General features: G+C 43.0%; 1 protein-coding gene across 4 annotated transcripts in view; it reads right to left on the reverse strand.

Annotated features, from left to right (window-relative positions):
• col12a1b (collagen, type XII, alpha 1b) overlaps window positions 1-15,805 on the reverse strand; it is a 151,299-nt gene that overhangs the window by 69,378 nt on the left and 66,116 nt on the right. For 3 of the 4 annotated variants that reach the window (XM_084081778.1, XM_084081777.1, XM_084081779.1), the window contains 10 exons: window positions 10,833-10,972; window positions 10,544-10,673; window positions 9,265-9,404; window positions 8,581-8,710; window positions 7,235-7,374; window positions 5,175-5,304; window positions 4,484-4,623; window positions 1,734-1,863; window positions 1,478-1,617; window positions 380-509 (listed from right to left, as the gene is read on the reverse strand). In XM_084081778.1, coding sequence (XP_083937904.1) covers window positions 380-509; window positions 1,478-1,617; window positions 1,734-1,863; window positions 4,484-4,623; window positions 5,175-5,304; window positions 7,235-7,374; window positions 8,581-8,710; window positions 9,265-9,404; window positions 10,544-10,673; window positions 10,833-10,972 — 1,350 coding nt within the window. Of the gene's footprint in view, window positions 1-379; window positions 510-1,477; window positions 1,618-1,733; window positions 1,864-4,483; window positions 4,624-5,174; window positions 5,305-7,234; window positions 7,375-8,580; window positions 8,711-9,264; window positions 9,405-10,543; window positions 10,674-10,832; window positions 10,973-12,429; window positions 12,560-12,836; window positions 12,977-14,568; window positions 14,699-14,885; window positions 15,026-15,805 lie in introns of all 4 variants that reach the window. The other variant, XM_084081780.1, reaches the window with a different exon arrangement.

A 15,805-nucleotide genomic window follows, 5' to 3' on the forward strand; every position in this document is an offset into this window, starting at 1 on the left:
ATCACTTAAGCCCTGTTTCAAAAAGTAGTGCAAAATAGCCGATCTACAAGCTTAAAACGTGACGTAATTATTTGTTATTTCTTAATCACTGAATTTTTTTTCACATAACTACATTTCTTTTTTTTAAATCTTAAAATCTTTGAAAACATTTCGATTTTTTTTGTCAAGGTAAAAAAAAAGTGATATACACTGTCTCACAACCTATAAAAAGGTTCTGTGACCGAAAATGGGTCATGGTCCTGTGTTATAATACTGGGTTACAACAGTACAGGCCCGAGTCAAACATTTACAACAGCAGTGACCTTTGTGACATTTTGCACTCCTTAGTTGTGGTTGCTGGATGCCCAGCATATGAGCCCCCAGGTGGTGAGTCACTCACTTGTCTTGCCCTTCTCTGACTGGCGAATGCCCTCCACATCTGGGTAGATTGGCACAACAGACACATTGTAGACAGTGTTGGCATTCAGGTTCTTCAGGATGGTGGTGGTGGTGCCTCCGGACACTTGGTCCTGTTCAGCAGAAAGGTTTATTTTTATTTTATCTAGGGACTTTTTTTAATAGATAGATAGTAGCCTCTCGGGACACATTGTTGGCTCACACAATGTTCTAATGCTTCCGCCTAACAGTCATTAACTTGAACATTTCAAGGTCTCCCATTACTCTGACAGTATACAAATGGACCCGTTTTGGTTCCATTTGTATAGTGTCAAGAGTTACAGACTTGTAGGGGGTCAATTTAGACCCCCTAAATGAACCCAGAGAGTCCCTGGAATCCACTGAGAATCACTGGTGTAGCTTGTATACAATTTAAAGAAATATTTTTCGTGAACATAAATGACAAAGAGATGACAGAGCTTCAAATTTTAGGGGGCATGATTACAAACTCTCTGTAGCATTTCAAGATTGTGAAAGAATTGTCTGGCTTGAGAGACTAGATATATAGTGGGGAGAGAGAGAGCGTAGGGGAGTGATATGCAGCAAATGGTCCGACAGGCCGCATCAAACCCAGGAACTCGCTTGTCAGACCCTACTGGGTCACCTCAGCGGAAATGTTTAAGGGACACACAGTCAGCAGCAGCGTGGTGGCATGATCCGCTTTGGGCGAGCATGAGGCAGTAAAGACCCAGTAAACTCAATGACTCAGCGACGCTTGTGTTTTAGTATGCACTAAAACTTTGCCTCTCGGGCCATGTGAATATATTATCGAGATATTTATAACAGGTACAGTATTAGATATCATTTTGGCACCAGCCGGGGAAAATTACGGTTTGCTTTGTAGTGGTGTGATTATGGTGAGCAGTGACTGTGCTTTTCTTCTTGTACAGTTACACAGTTAACCACATGAGCCCCATTCACCCTATTCTTGACATGTCATAATTGGAGAACATTCGTCGAAAATAGCAGATCTACAAGCTGTCTGGTATACGTTATTAAGGCATTAAGAAATACAATTATTAGTGACTTGTGCAAGTCGTACCATCTGTTCAGGGCCATCAGGCTTGGCAGCGTAGAAGACCTTGTACTCGCGCACGTTGCCCACCGCGGGCTCCCAGCTCACTGTCAGAGTGGAGATGGTTGGGTCCTTCACCTTCAGGTTCTTCACACCACCAATAGGATCTACGATAATGGTGATTATAATGCAACACTTAAACCTCGAATAATTGCCATTTTGCTGTCAGGTTTTCTTTTCTTTTGAATCCACACACACACACAAACTTTACTATTGTACTCACTTGTCTTGCCGTTCTTGGACTGAGTTAAACCCTCCATTTCATGGTAAACGGCTACCACAGAGACAGTGTATTCCGTGTCGGATTCGAGGTTCTTCAGAACCATGTTGGTGGTGGTTCCAGACACCTGGTCCTAAGCACAGATGCATAAGGCAAGAATCAGCCACAACTGTCTTGTTTCAGACATTATATGGTATAGGGCTGGGTAATATTGACACAATTCACAATATTCTTGACCAAATACCTCAATATTGTGATGATAGTATCGTATTGTGACAATATATATATTTTTAATAGCAAAGATAGCAGATCTACAAGCTCACAGCGCATTGTGAATTTGTAGATGGGAAGTATTTAATATGGCTTAAGTGATTCAAACAAGGACAACACTTATGCCATATCCAGGCACGCAAATCCCGGGGGGGACGGGGGTGTTTCGTCCCCCCCATAGCTTCAGATTGGACCCCCCTAAGTAATTTAGAATAATACAAATAAATGTTAAAATAATTAATTTTTTGATAATAAATCAGTAAAATCAGGCAAGAATAAGAATTAAACTAGAAAAAGTGCTCCTCGGAGCACAGGTCTCCGCCAGGTCAGGTACGTTATTGTGGCCTCCTGGTGGCGCTATAATAAGCCAATGCGAAAAGGGTGCCATTTATTCTTAGGTCTTTCACGGCAATCAGACACTGCATTCATGATTTGAGGCATTTTGTTCCAAAAATGTGTTTTGCTAAATTAGACCTGCTGGTGGCGCTATAACAGGCCAATGTGAAAAGGGTGGCATTTCTTCCTCGGCCTAGTGGGAATGTACGTGTGAAATTTCACGGAAATCGCAAGCTGTGTGCATAGTTTGAGGCTTTTTGTTCAAAACGGACCAATCCTGCAAACTTTGGAAGCCAACCATAGGTAATGAGGATGGAATAAGGGAAATCGGACAGATCCGTGTTGATCACATGACTATAGAGATACTGTGTACCGATTTGCATGACGTTTGGATAAAATCTGTAGGAGTAATGTAAAAAAATGGGTTTTGCACAAATCGGCCTCCTGGTGGCGCTATAACAGGCCCATGTGAAAAAATTGGGGCAGAGGATCTGAATTGGCATCGAGGGAGTGTGTGTGCACAGTTTCGGAGCGAACGGGCCAACGGTGCCGGAGATTAGCTGGTAACACACAGACAGGACGGACACACACACGGACACACACACGGACACACGGACGGAGGGTAAAACATACTCTCTCGCCATGCCTTCGGCCTGGCGGAGACAATAACATAACCCTAACCTAACCCTAAAACCAAAATAAAGTAACCAAAAAACGAAAAGAAACTAACAAAATCCACCAAAAACGCAAAAGAAGCGCATGCACGCTTCCGGCACCCGCGGCCGGCCGACCCCACCCCCCTGGCAGATTTTCGCCCCTGGCCATATCACGATATTACAATATCTAAAATTCCAGACCATATCTACAATAGTCTCATATTATGATATTGATATAATATTGATATATTGCCAAGCTCCATTGCACGATGCTTGCAACAGCAGGAAAGACAAACAGCATCTAAACAAGCTTGCGAAGTCAGTTTGGCACCCAGAGAAGAACTCTCAAGCCTCAAGGAGGACTTTCCAGCCTGCACCAAGGCCACATTTCATAGATGAAGACAGCATGCCATCAATAACTACCCTTACCTTTGATCCCAACATCAATCCTAATGCATAAACCATCAGCGTAAAGAAAAATGTGTTCTGTTCTAAGGCACTTGCCTCAGTCTGTTAAGGGTTTAAAACGGCATGTCTTGTGTTAGAGACAGACAAACAGCCACACTGCACATGACCGTGTACAGAATGTGTTCTTGGTCAAGTTGTCTGGTTAAATAGAAGGTTCAAAAGAACATGTTGTATGTTGTTTGTTAACATATAGTACACAACCATGCATCTGAATGTGTTCTCAGTCAAAATGTCTGAATAAATAAAGGTTAAAAACAGAATATGTCTCGCATTAGTAAAAATGTAAGTTTAGTACACAATGCTGAACAACCGGAATCTCACCTCCTAGTCAACTTTCCTATTTAAGTAACACTTTAAACATGTGTGTATAGTGTCTTGTATACTATTAAAAAAACAAATTACATAGCCATACTGCATCTAATTGCTTCATAAGTAAACTTTCAAGCTTAATTATATATTAGAAACAATGCATCTTGCATTAGCACATAAACATAACATAAAACTAGACAGACTACACTGGTCCATGCATGTCATGAACAATGCAAGTCGGGAATACAGTACATGGTCATCATACAACTACTTCCCACACTGTACCTTCTGTTCTCTCCCACTTTTCTTTGAATTTGAAAAGATGCTTTCCATCTCCTCCTTCATCCCAACATTACTGCCATCACATACTTCCATATTATTGCTTTTGTCTACTTTCTGTTCCAATGCATTCGCTGTCACTTTGGCTTTACGTTAACGCAAACGTTAACGGAAATCCGGCCGAACAGTCGGGCGCCTTCTGAGTTACGCCCGGAACAGAGTGAACACACACACACATGCACACACACACACACACACACATACACACGCGCGCACACATGCACACGCACAGCATCAAGCCAGTCTCCACAACAGAAGTGCCAATAAGAAAGTTGTTGGTGAACTTTCATGCCTATGTACAATGAAGTTTCAAAACAGTACATCCTGAAACAGTAAAAAGAGGAGGAGCGGGTTGCTTGGAGAGAAGGTTCTTACCACATCCTGCTCCCCTCCAGCAGCTGGCACCCAGATCACGATGTACTCGCGCACGTTCCCCTCCGCTGCGTCCCAGCGCACGTTTAGGGTGCTGGTGGTGGGATCTGTGACCTGCAGGTTCCTGGCATAACCCAGAGGCTCTGACGAAGTCAATGACAAAGAAGGAGAAGAAGAAGGAGAAAAGATTAACTGAGTACAAAGGACCCCAATGGAAACAAGCCATAGGCTTTCTTGGGTTTAGAATCCTCTTAGCAGACCTTGTAACTGTACTTCCCTGTGCTTTTTTTTGGCAAATTGCTAATTAAGTATTCAATCAAGTATTCAATCAATCAAAGAAGAAGGAGAAGAAGGAAAAGAAGACGAAGAAGAAGAAGACAAAAAAGCTGGAAGACTTTAGAGACGGGAAGACTTTTTTTGGTCAGTCAGTCCAGCTCAATGTTGTCACACAGCTGTTGTCTAGCCATGGATTACTGGCATCCGGGGAGCAATTTGTTCCAAATGTCTTACACGAGAACAGAGAGGGTGGGGGGATGGGGAAGATAGCTGTTTTCCATCACATTTTTCCATTAAGTCAGATTCAAAACTCAGCCTAATATTATCAATATTCTCTCTTTCTTTTCCCAAAAAAAGATTAAGCCCATTGTTTGTTGCTCACAGGCGTATGTAAAGTGTTTTACGAAGGCCCACGTACTTGTCTTGCCCTTGTCAGTCAGGCTGGCTCCATCCCCCTCTGCATAGACAGGGATCACAGTGATGGTGTAAAAGGTTTCTGGAAGAAGTTTCTCCAGCACCGTTTTAGTCGTGCTCTCCGAGACTTGCTCCTAAAAGAAACAAAAAACAGAAAGGGTGAGAAGACAAGGTGAATTAGATGCTGCCATTACTATACTTTAAAATCCTCAGTGTTCATTTAACTCTGACTGTAAATATAATTATGTAACCAAATGGACACTTGCCTTGTACCCTCTCAGAGTTACAAATTGTTTAATTAACACTGGGGATTTTACTGGGTATACAATGGACAGCAGGGACAGGGTGCACAAGTGTCTAGGAGCAAAAGGTCCAATCCCCTGAGTTCAATTCCAAACTGAGATGTCCTTGAGCAAGGCAGTAAACCTGTGACAAGAAATTCACAACTACACTGCCCTACAAAATCTGTCTTTACATACCGATAGTAATAATAGTGATAGTAAATGTTTCTAAGGCTTCGTCCACACGTACACGGGTATTTTCATAAACGCAGATATTTCGTTTTCGTTTTTGAAAACCTCCGCGTCTACACGGCCCTGTTTAAAAAAATCTCTCTGTCCACACGACAACGGCTAAACGTTAACGGCTAAATGCAAAAACTCCGTTTACCGTGTCCACACGGGAACACATAGCCGGAGTTTTTAAAAATCTACACTGTGGCAGGAGTTTTCCAAAAGATGCGTTTACATGGAGCAAAAACGCGTTTGCGTGTGGACGAACCCCCCAAAACGCATATAAAAAGCTACGTTTATGAAAATACCCGTGTACGTGTGGACGAAGCCTAATAGTGATAGTAAACCGCAAGGTTCCCAGTTCGATCCCGGGCTCCCCCAGAGTTAGTGCCGAAGTGTCCTTTAGCAAGACATTGAACCCCTAATTGCTCCCGAAGAGCAGGTTGGTGCCTTGCATGGTTTTCTCTGCCATGGTTTCCTCTTACTTTTGGTACTTTAAGTACATTTTGATACCAAAACCTTTGTACTTTTACTCAAAGAAATGTGTAATTCTGGCACTTTCACTTGGAACAGAGTACTTCTAGATTGCAGTATTGATACTTTTACTTAAGTAAAACATTTGAGTACTTTTTCCACCACTGACAGTACGTGAAAATGAATCATCTTCAAAAAGCAGATGACACCTGATGAAGGCTATGGTAGCTGAAACATGTGGGTCTTGTCATCCAAGCTTTCTTCACTCATGTAGCCAATTGTTTCCCTACATTATGTGCTTCTCTATTCAAGTGCCTTGGTAGATACGGGAGGAATGTGTCAGATTCCATCTTCACAGTCTGACACGCTAAAGGAAAGCCCTCCGCCTCCTTCTGGTCAAAACCTCTCCCGTTTATCTTGACGCAGTGGATGATTGAGAGTGAGAGGCAGTGGCATAGACCAGTGGGGTGAGCGAGCCAATTCGAGGAAGGCTTTCATCTCGTGCCATAGATTCACACCAGCAGGCCAATGCGGCCGCCAGCGTGCGTTTGGGTTGTGACTACATGGCTGTTCACACTGTGTTAACTTCCAACCAGCCTGAACCACTCCACGGCCGCAATGGCGCTGACGGCAAGCCCCTGGTTTCTCTAATCATCAAGTTCCGCGCACACACGCACGCACGCACGCACACACACACACACACACACACACACACACACACACACACACACACACACACACACACACACACACACACACACACACACACACACACACACACACACACACACACACACACACACACACACACACACACACACACACACACACACACACACACACACACACACACACACACACACACCAATTTCAGCTTCTCAAGTCAAGCTTGTGAAAGCACAATCCCTGCAATGACGGGATTTGTTTTTCTAAGTGCTATTGTGGGTGCTTTTGTTTGAGAGTTACATGGAGGGATTACGCTGTCACCAAGTGACTTCACAACGTCAGCGATGAGATTCATTTTGTTTGTTTTTACTATTTTGATGGGAGATGTATAAAAAGACGCCAAGCTCCTTACCACAATCTCCAGTCCTCCATCAGTGGGAATATATATGACTTTGTAACCCTGTACATTGCCATCGGCTGGGTCCCAGCTCACTGCCAGAGTGGTGAAGGTCGGGTCGGTCACCTGTAGGTTTCTAGCTCCACCCAAAGGCACTGTAAGAGGGAAAACAATCATAATTTTCAGCATTATATGTCATTGATTCCTAAAGTTATAAATATAAAATCGCCCAGACTACGTGTCAAAATGTCCCTGAGCAATAGACTTAAAGGGCAAGACCACTTTGGTAGAGGTTTGGGTTGTGTAGTTACCTTGCCATGATGTAACTCCAAAGGTGGACAAGAAATGAAAAATAATTGCTCCATTAATTAGAAATTGATCATTCAAAATATGCTCCCCATTGACTTACATTGTACAGTAAGACAGCTCTCAAAGTCGCTCTTTTAGCATGTAAACGAACGAAAACAAAGTTGATTCAGATAATATAGAACATCATCAAACCCAGTACTGTTTGTTTTTTTGATAAAAATGTTAACTTCCTGTTGATTTTGCTATTTTTATTAGAAAAAATCCGGATCCGGATCTTCAAATAGTAAAATCATCTGGAAGTTGACATTTTTATTAAAAAAATAAACAGTACTGGGTTTGGTGATGTTCTATATTGTCTGAATCAGCTTAGTTTGTGTTTGTTTACGGGCTAAAAGAGTGACTTTGAAAGCTGTTTCAGTGTACAATGTAAGTCAATGAGGAGCATATTTTGAATTATCAATTTCTAATTAATGGAGCAATTATTTTTCATTTCTTGTCCACCTTTGGAGTTACATCATGGCAAGGTAACTACACAACCCAAACCTCTACCAAAGTGGTCTTGCCCTTTAACACCCTCCCCCCTGTGCTCTCATCTGAGCCTTCTGAGCAGCCTTCTGCTGGGTGAAGCAGTAATAGTAATTGCCCCTCCCCGAGGGACCAGAACATACTCCCTTTCCTTACTTGTTAAACCAATACCAGTTCCAATCAAGTCAGATAACTTTTGATAAAGATAATTTATTTGTCACTTATTTGTAACTCATACAGGTACAGGGAAATGAAAGTGTGGGAAGGTCTGAAAAACTGTGCAAACAGAACACAACAATAGCATAAGGGATATAATAAAAACCAAGACGAATAAAAAGTAATAATAATATAATGTAATTTAATGAATACTAATAAGGCATGATCAAGATAAAGTCCCCTGAGGAGTCATCTAAACAGCAGTGGGGGTGGGGCGGTCGCTTAAAGTTTTTAAAGAAGGCAAAAAGGCTTAACCAAGTATGTGATACATGTACATCCCCACGTATACAGTATGTTCCCACGTGACTTACATGTCTTTCCATTCTCGGACTGGCGTTTGCCCTCTCTGGCGGGGTAGATGGGTTGCACTGACACCGTGTATGGAGTGTCGGGCTTCAGGTTCCTGAGGACAACGGTATGGGTGCCTGCAGGGACTTGTTCCTATTCAAACAGGGTTGTAAAAATAGTTGGTTTGAGTAAGTGGTGCTCAGCTCCGCTCGTGGGGGGCCCCAGACTAAAGCCTACACTAATTTATGATCCGGCGAAAAATATGGTGCATGCTTGACACTTCTCCGCCGAAGCATAAATTACGCTCAACGCTGGGTGTTACTCTAGCCGTCTAACGAGGGACACATTTTTGATTTCGACACCTGGCTGTATTAATGGTCTCCACAGGAATGGAACTGAGACCACATGTGGAATATCAGATGACAGATGAAGGACAGGAGAAGGATCAAAAAGGATTTTTGTTTTTTACAGTCATAAGGTGAATGGGACATGTGGAAAGAGGTAGAGTGCAAAATTGGTAATGCGTTGCAGTATTTTGTACACCTTGGAACTGCATTGTATTGTAAACCAAACCACTAGCATGTCTCTTGTGGGAACAAAGCCCCTATTAAAAGGTATTAAAAGGTATTAAAATCAGCTCTCATTGGAAGGATTTCTGTAACTTCATTGATAGTAATGCAGTGCATTCATCCATGTATTGTACACACCATCTCCTCTGGGCCACCGGCGACTGGGACATAGAAGACCTTGTACTGCCGGACCGCTCCATCAGCAGGGTCCCAGTGCACGGTGAGGGAGGTCATGGTGGGGTCCGTCACTCTCAGGTTCTTGGCTCCTCCCAACGGCCCTGGTCAAGAGGTCAATGTCATTTCAGCTCAGAGATATCAATGGGCGGGCAGCTTAACACCCAATTTTTTTACACCATTTTACGCTTACAGCATGTTTTCAGTATATTCACATAATGCATTCAATTACAGCTCAGAATTGTACAGAGTGTTCTGTCTTCTCTCCTAAGCTTGACAAATAAAATCTGCCACAACAAAAGCTCCTTTAACGAAACACATCTCAAGTTTTTCATGATCATCTAACTCAAGGAAATCACCACAAAAAGAAGACATCTTACTAACAAATACCTCTCTTATATCATCATATTTAGGGCAATAAAACAAAAAGTGAACCTCATTGACCAAGTTCACAAAACAAACAGTATCTTTCTTCCTCTGGAGCTAATGGTAATGTGCCTAACCGTATTTGTGCACAGAGAGATCGTTGTCTTTTTCTTAAATTATACTTCACATACATCCTACATTAAAAAATGTATATATATATATATATATATATATATATATATATATATATATATATATATTATATATATAATATTATTATTATTATTGTTTATATAAAAAGATTTTTAAAAGTTTAAATAAAAACAATCATAACTTTTCAATTAAAAACAATTCCAACATTTTTCAAAAGTATTTCATAAATCAAACCAGAAAATCTAATAATTTCAATAAATACAAAAAAGAAATGTGTAAGAAGTAGTGAGAATAGCAGATCTACAAACTCACAACGCTGCGTGAAGCAACACGTTGTGAGCTTGTAGATCTGCTGTTTTCACTAGTTTGGGTCCCGGGCAAACATCTAATTTCTCTTTTAGGTCTTGAGCCAAAAGGTTTGGGAACCACTGGTCTATGGTGAGGAATGAGCGCTGCCTAGGAGGCAGAGGCAGCGAAAAGTGGTGCAGCAAAGTTGAGAAAAGTTCAACTTTTCAGCTGCCGCTGTGCAGCAAGACAGAGCGGCAGCCAACCAAAAGCACACTGTGGTTGAAACTAGGGGTGGACTAGGTGTACACACAAAGGTGACATAAGCCTTTGCACACACCCATTTAGTAGAAAACTGCAGTGGTAGAAATCGCTACCGCTGCTGGTGTGAATTCGGCATTAGAGCACACTTATGAGCCTCTGAGTGAGGATGTCTTACTTGTCTTTCCATTCTCAGCCATCTTCTTTCCGTCTCCCTCGGAGTAGACTGGTACCAGTGAGACCGTGTACAGCGTGTCAGACTTTAGATTTCGCAGCACAGTGTTGGTGGTAGACCCCGACACTGTGTCCTGATTAGTACAACAGGAGAGGACATGCATTAGCAGTCAGTATAAGAATATAGGCGTTCCACATTCCACACTCGCAATGCACTAAAACTCAATGATCTTGTAACTGTAATGTAATGTCAAGTGTAGTGTGAGTTGTCATCAGTGTAACAAACATCCTACCATGCTCTCAGCTCCTCCAGCGGCAGGCACATACAGCACTTTGTACTCCTTCACCTTCCCCTCGGCGGGCTCCCAGCGCACGTTAAGAGTGCTCATGGTGGGGTTCAACACCTGCAGGTTCTTCACTCCACCCAGGGGCTCTGATGAAACACGGCAAAACACCAGAGAAATGAAGGTCACCGTTTCAAATCCCACAGCAGTACAATGGTACAAATAGTCCGCACACATTGTCAGGATGAATGCAGGATTGGCCAGGTTGTCTTGAGAAGGTTGTTGGTTTGGATATACACATTAGCTGGCATAATATATGTGTTGAAGTAAATGACAATAGCTCTCCCTCCACAAAACAACTACTGTTAAGTCACCCTTGAGCAAGGCACTTAAGCCTGAGTTATACCCAATTGGGCATTGTGTTGTGTAGTGAAAATAGCTGATATACAATCTCACAAAGCATCCCAGTGTGACGTGTGCGTTGTGAGCTAGATTGGCAAATGTCAGTGCACGACAACAGCATGTAACTAAGTGCTAATGGGACATTAACCTATTCCAGTGGAGCTGCTCAATGGACATCGTTTATCGACTAATGTATGTTCAGTAAAGTATGTGATGTTTCATTTATACTTTATACTTAGTGCTTGTTACTTTTTTTTAAATATAATTTTTATTCCACAATTTTGTAACCAATTTTTTCACCCAGTGCCAATTGCTTATGTAATCCTGGGCGCTACACTCCCTCTGCCAGCCTAGGGAGAGCCCAGAACTGAGCTCATGCCTCCTTCAATGCATGAGGAGCTAGCAAGCCGCTTCTTATCACCTGACAGGGGGGAGTTTCCCCCGGTAGGATGTAGCGCGTGCATGAAGGAACACATTATTCCAACCAGTTCCTTTCCCCTCCATCAGGCGCCCCGGCTGACCAGGTAGAGGCAGTATAGAGACCAGGATTACTGCATGTTTTTAGTGAGGGTAACTACCCTAGGGGACACGGGTAGAACATGCAAACTCCACACAGAAAGTCCCTTTCACCAACCCCACCTAGGGTATGGGCACTCATGATGCGGAGGAGAGGACACGACCCCAGCGCCCACGGCGGGAATCGAACCCAGGACCTTCGACCTGTAAGGCGACAGTGCTACCGAATGTGCCACTTAGACTGTGCCCCTTAGTGCTTGTTACTTTTGTAATAAGAAAGGAGGCGGAGTTGGAGGTGGCAGAATTGAGGATGCTACGATTCTCATTAGGAGTGACTGGATCAGAAATTACTACATTAGAGGATCAGCCCAAATTAGAAGGTTTGGGGATAAAACAAGAGGGGCGAGGTTGAGATGGTTTGGACATGTGCAGACAAGGGATGAGAGGTACATTGGGAGAAGGATGCTGAAGATGGAGCTACCGGGCAAGAGGACAGTTTATGGACTCGGTGAGAGAGGACAGACAGGTGGCTGGAGTGACTGAGGAAGACACAGAGAACAGCAGATAATCAGACAGATCATCTGCTGTCGGCAACCCCGATGGGAATTAGCCAAAATAAGAAGACTTTTGTAATAAGGCAGCATTTGTAGTTTTGTCATTTAGGAGTTGATGAGTGAGACAGTCTTACTTGTCTTTCCATTCTCAGACATCTTCTTGCCATCTCCCCCGGCGTAGACCGGCACCACTGAAACCGTGTACAGCGTGTCGGGTTGAAGGCCTCGCAGCACAGTGTTGGTGGTAGACTCTGACACTTGTTCCTGATTGTTGTAACAGAGGACAAGTATAAGGGACTCCAGAGATGCCCTTGAGCAATCCATTTCAATCCAAACTGTGGTGAATTGTAGAAGACTCTAGTGAATTGCAGAAGACTCTAGTTGTACAGTACGTTGTTCTCTTCTGCAAGGTTACTGTAGGTTCAGATTTCACGATTGGGACCCTATGCATTTCTGCACATTCATTGAGAAAGGACAGCATTTTACTGTGCATACAGTATTTGTGTCTAAAGTTAAGCTGACTGGTTCCTACCAGTCCTACCATAATCTCAGCTCCTCCAGCGGCAGGCACATACAGCACTTTGTACTCCTTCACCTTCCCCTCGGCAGGCTCCCAGCGCACATCAAGAGTGCTCATGGTGGGGTTCGACACTTGCAGGTTCCTCGCTCCACCCAGAGGCTCTGATAGAACATGGCAAAACACCAGAGAAATGAAGATCACCGTTTCAAATCCCACAACACATAGGAGGTACAACTAGTCCGCACAAATTGTCAGGATGAATGCAAGATTGGCCAGGTTGTCTTGAGAATAGGGTTGGGACCCGGAACCGGTTATTTTTCCGACCCGGTTCCGAGATTGAAGAACCAGAGTCGGTTCCATCGTATGCATTAACGGTTCCCGTAAACGGTTCCTGGAATTTCTCATCCGTCTTCATTTGGCTCAGCTGTGTGCATGCAAGCGACTGTGGTGAAGACACAACAATCCTCACAAGTGTGGTTGCACTTTACAAGAGAGGAAAATTAGCATGCAAAGTGCATGAAATGCAGTGCAATCCTTTCGTTCTCTCCACCAGAAACACAAAAGTTATTGTGGTTAAGTTGAAATAACATTTCAACTATATAAAAGTTGATATATATATATATAATTATTATCATTATATATAATAATACTTATATGTAATATATAAATATATATATATATATATATATATATATATATATATATATATATATATATATATATATATATATATATATATATATACACAGTATATATATATATATATATATATATATATATATATATATATACACAGTATATATATATATATATATATATATATATATATGTATATATATAGGAATCGTTCAGAGGGAATTGGAATCATTAAGAGGGAATTGGTAAGGAATCAGAACCGTTAAAATCCTAACGAGTCCCAACCCTACTTGAGAAGGTTGTTAGTTTGAATTTACACATTAGCTGGCATAATGTATGTGTTGAAGTAAATGACAATAGCTCTCCCTCCCCAAAACAACTACTGTTAAGTCACCCTTGAGCAAGGCACTTAAGCCTGTGTTATACCCAATTGGGCATCTTGTTGTATACTGAAAATAGCTGATATACAATCTCACAAAGCATCCCAGTGTGACGCGTTGTGAGCTAGATTTCAGTGCGCGACAACAGCATGCAACTAAGTACAAATGAGACATTAGACTATTGCAGTGGAGCTGCTAAATGGACATCAGCAGAAGACTGGTCGTTTATGACTAATGTATGTTCAGTAATCAGTACAGTATGTGATGTTGCATTTATACTTAGTGCTTGTTACTTTTGTAATAAGACAGGAGGCGGAGTTGGACGTGGCAGAATTGAGGATGCTACGATTCTCATTAGGAGTGACTGGATCAGAAATTACTACATTAGAGGATCAGCCCAAATTAGAAGGTTTGGGAATAAAACAAGACGGGCGAGGTTGAGATGTTTTGGACATGTGCAGACAAGGGATGAGAGGTACATTTGGAGAAGGATGCTGAAGATGGGCTACCGGGCAAGAGGAGAAGAGGAAAGCCTAAGAGGAGGTTTATGGGCTTGGTGAGAGAGGACAGACAGGTGGCTGGAGTGACCAAGGAAGACACAGAGAACAAAAGCAGATGATCAAACACAGATCATCTGCTGTCGGCAACCCCGATGGGAATTAGCCAAAAGAATAAGAAGAAGCCTTTTGTAATAAGGAGTTTTGTCATTTGGGAGTTGATGAGTGAGCCAGTCTTACTTGTCTTTCCATTCTCAGACATCTTCTTGCCATCTCCCTCAGCATAGACCGGCACCAGTGAGACCGTGTACAGTGTGTCGGGTAGAAGGCCTTGCAGCACAGTGTCGGTGGTAGACCCTGACACTTGTACCTGATTATTGTAACAGAGGACATGTATAAGGGACTGCAGAGGTGCCCTTGAGCAATCCATTTAAATCCAAACTGTGGTGAATTGAAGAAGACTAGTGAATTGCAGAGGACTCTAGTTGTATACTGTGCATACAGTATTTGTGTCTAAAGTTAAGCTGACTGGTTCCTACCAGTCCTACCAGTCCTACCATGCTCTCAGCTCCTCCAGCGGCAGGCACATACAGCACTTTGTACTCCTTCACTTTTCCCTCGGCGAGCTCCCAGCGCACATCAAGAGTGCTCATGGTGGGGTTCGACACTTGCAGGTTCCTCGCTCCACCCAGAGGCTCTGATAGAACATGGCAAAACACCAGAGAAATGAAGGTCACCGTTTCAAATCCCACAACACATAGGAGGTACAACTAGTCCACACAAATTGTCAGGATGAATGCAAGATTGGCCAGGTTGTCTTGAGAATAGGGTTGGGACCTGGAACCGGTTGTTTTTCCGACCCGGTTCCGTGATTGAAGAACCAGAGTCGGTTCCATCGTATGCACTAACGGTTCCCGGAAACGGTTCCTGGAATTTCTCATCCGTCTTCATTTGGCTCAGCTGTGTGCATGCAAGGGACTGTGGTGACGTCACGTCACCTACTCGTGTGTGAGTGGGGTGGATACGCCCACTGATCTAGGATCAAAATACCAGTGTCCTTCGAGTGTGACAGAGTGAAGTGTTGTTGCTTTTTACAAGAGAGGAAAAATAGCATGCAAAGTCCATGAAATGCAGTGCAATCCTTTCGTTATCTCAACCAGAAACACAAAGGTTAATCTTATCTAGTCAATGTACCGTGTCGAGTCTCCGAAAATCTGTACTAGTGAAGCCAACTCTGCGGCTGCTTCACTGTCTTCAGGCTAGTAGGAATACCAAACCAGTCGCCCGAATCTCGCCCCTAAACACGGTCGCCCCAGATCGCAACGAACGGTCTGGGGTGAGCGATCTGCTCCTAAACAGGTAGAGAGCGTGTTTAGGGGCGACTCTTCCGGTTACCACAAGACCAGCAACAGTCAGCATGTCACTTCACGCTGGCAGCAGCTGGGAGGATAACGACGAAAGAGATGTCATCCTACCG

The sequence above is a fragment of the Gymnoscopelus microlampas genome (genome assembly GCF_963454915.1).
Source record: "Gymnoscopelus microlampas genome assembly, chromosome: 16".
Taxonomy (NCBI): domain Eukaryota; kingdom Metazoa; phylum Chordata; class Actinopteri; order Myctophiformes; family Myctophidae; genus Gymnoscopelus; species Gymnoscopelus microlampas.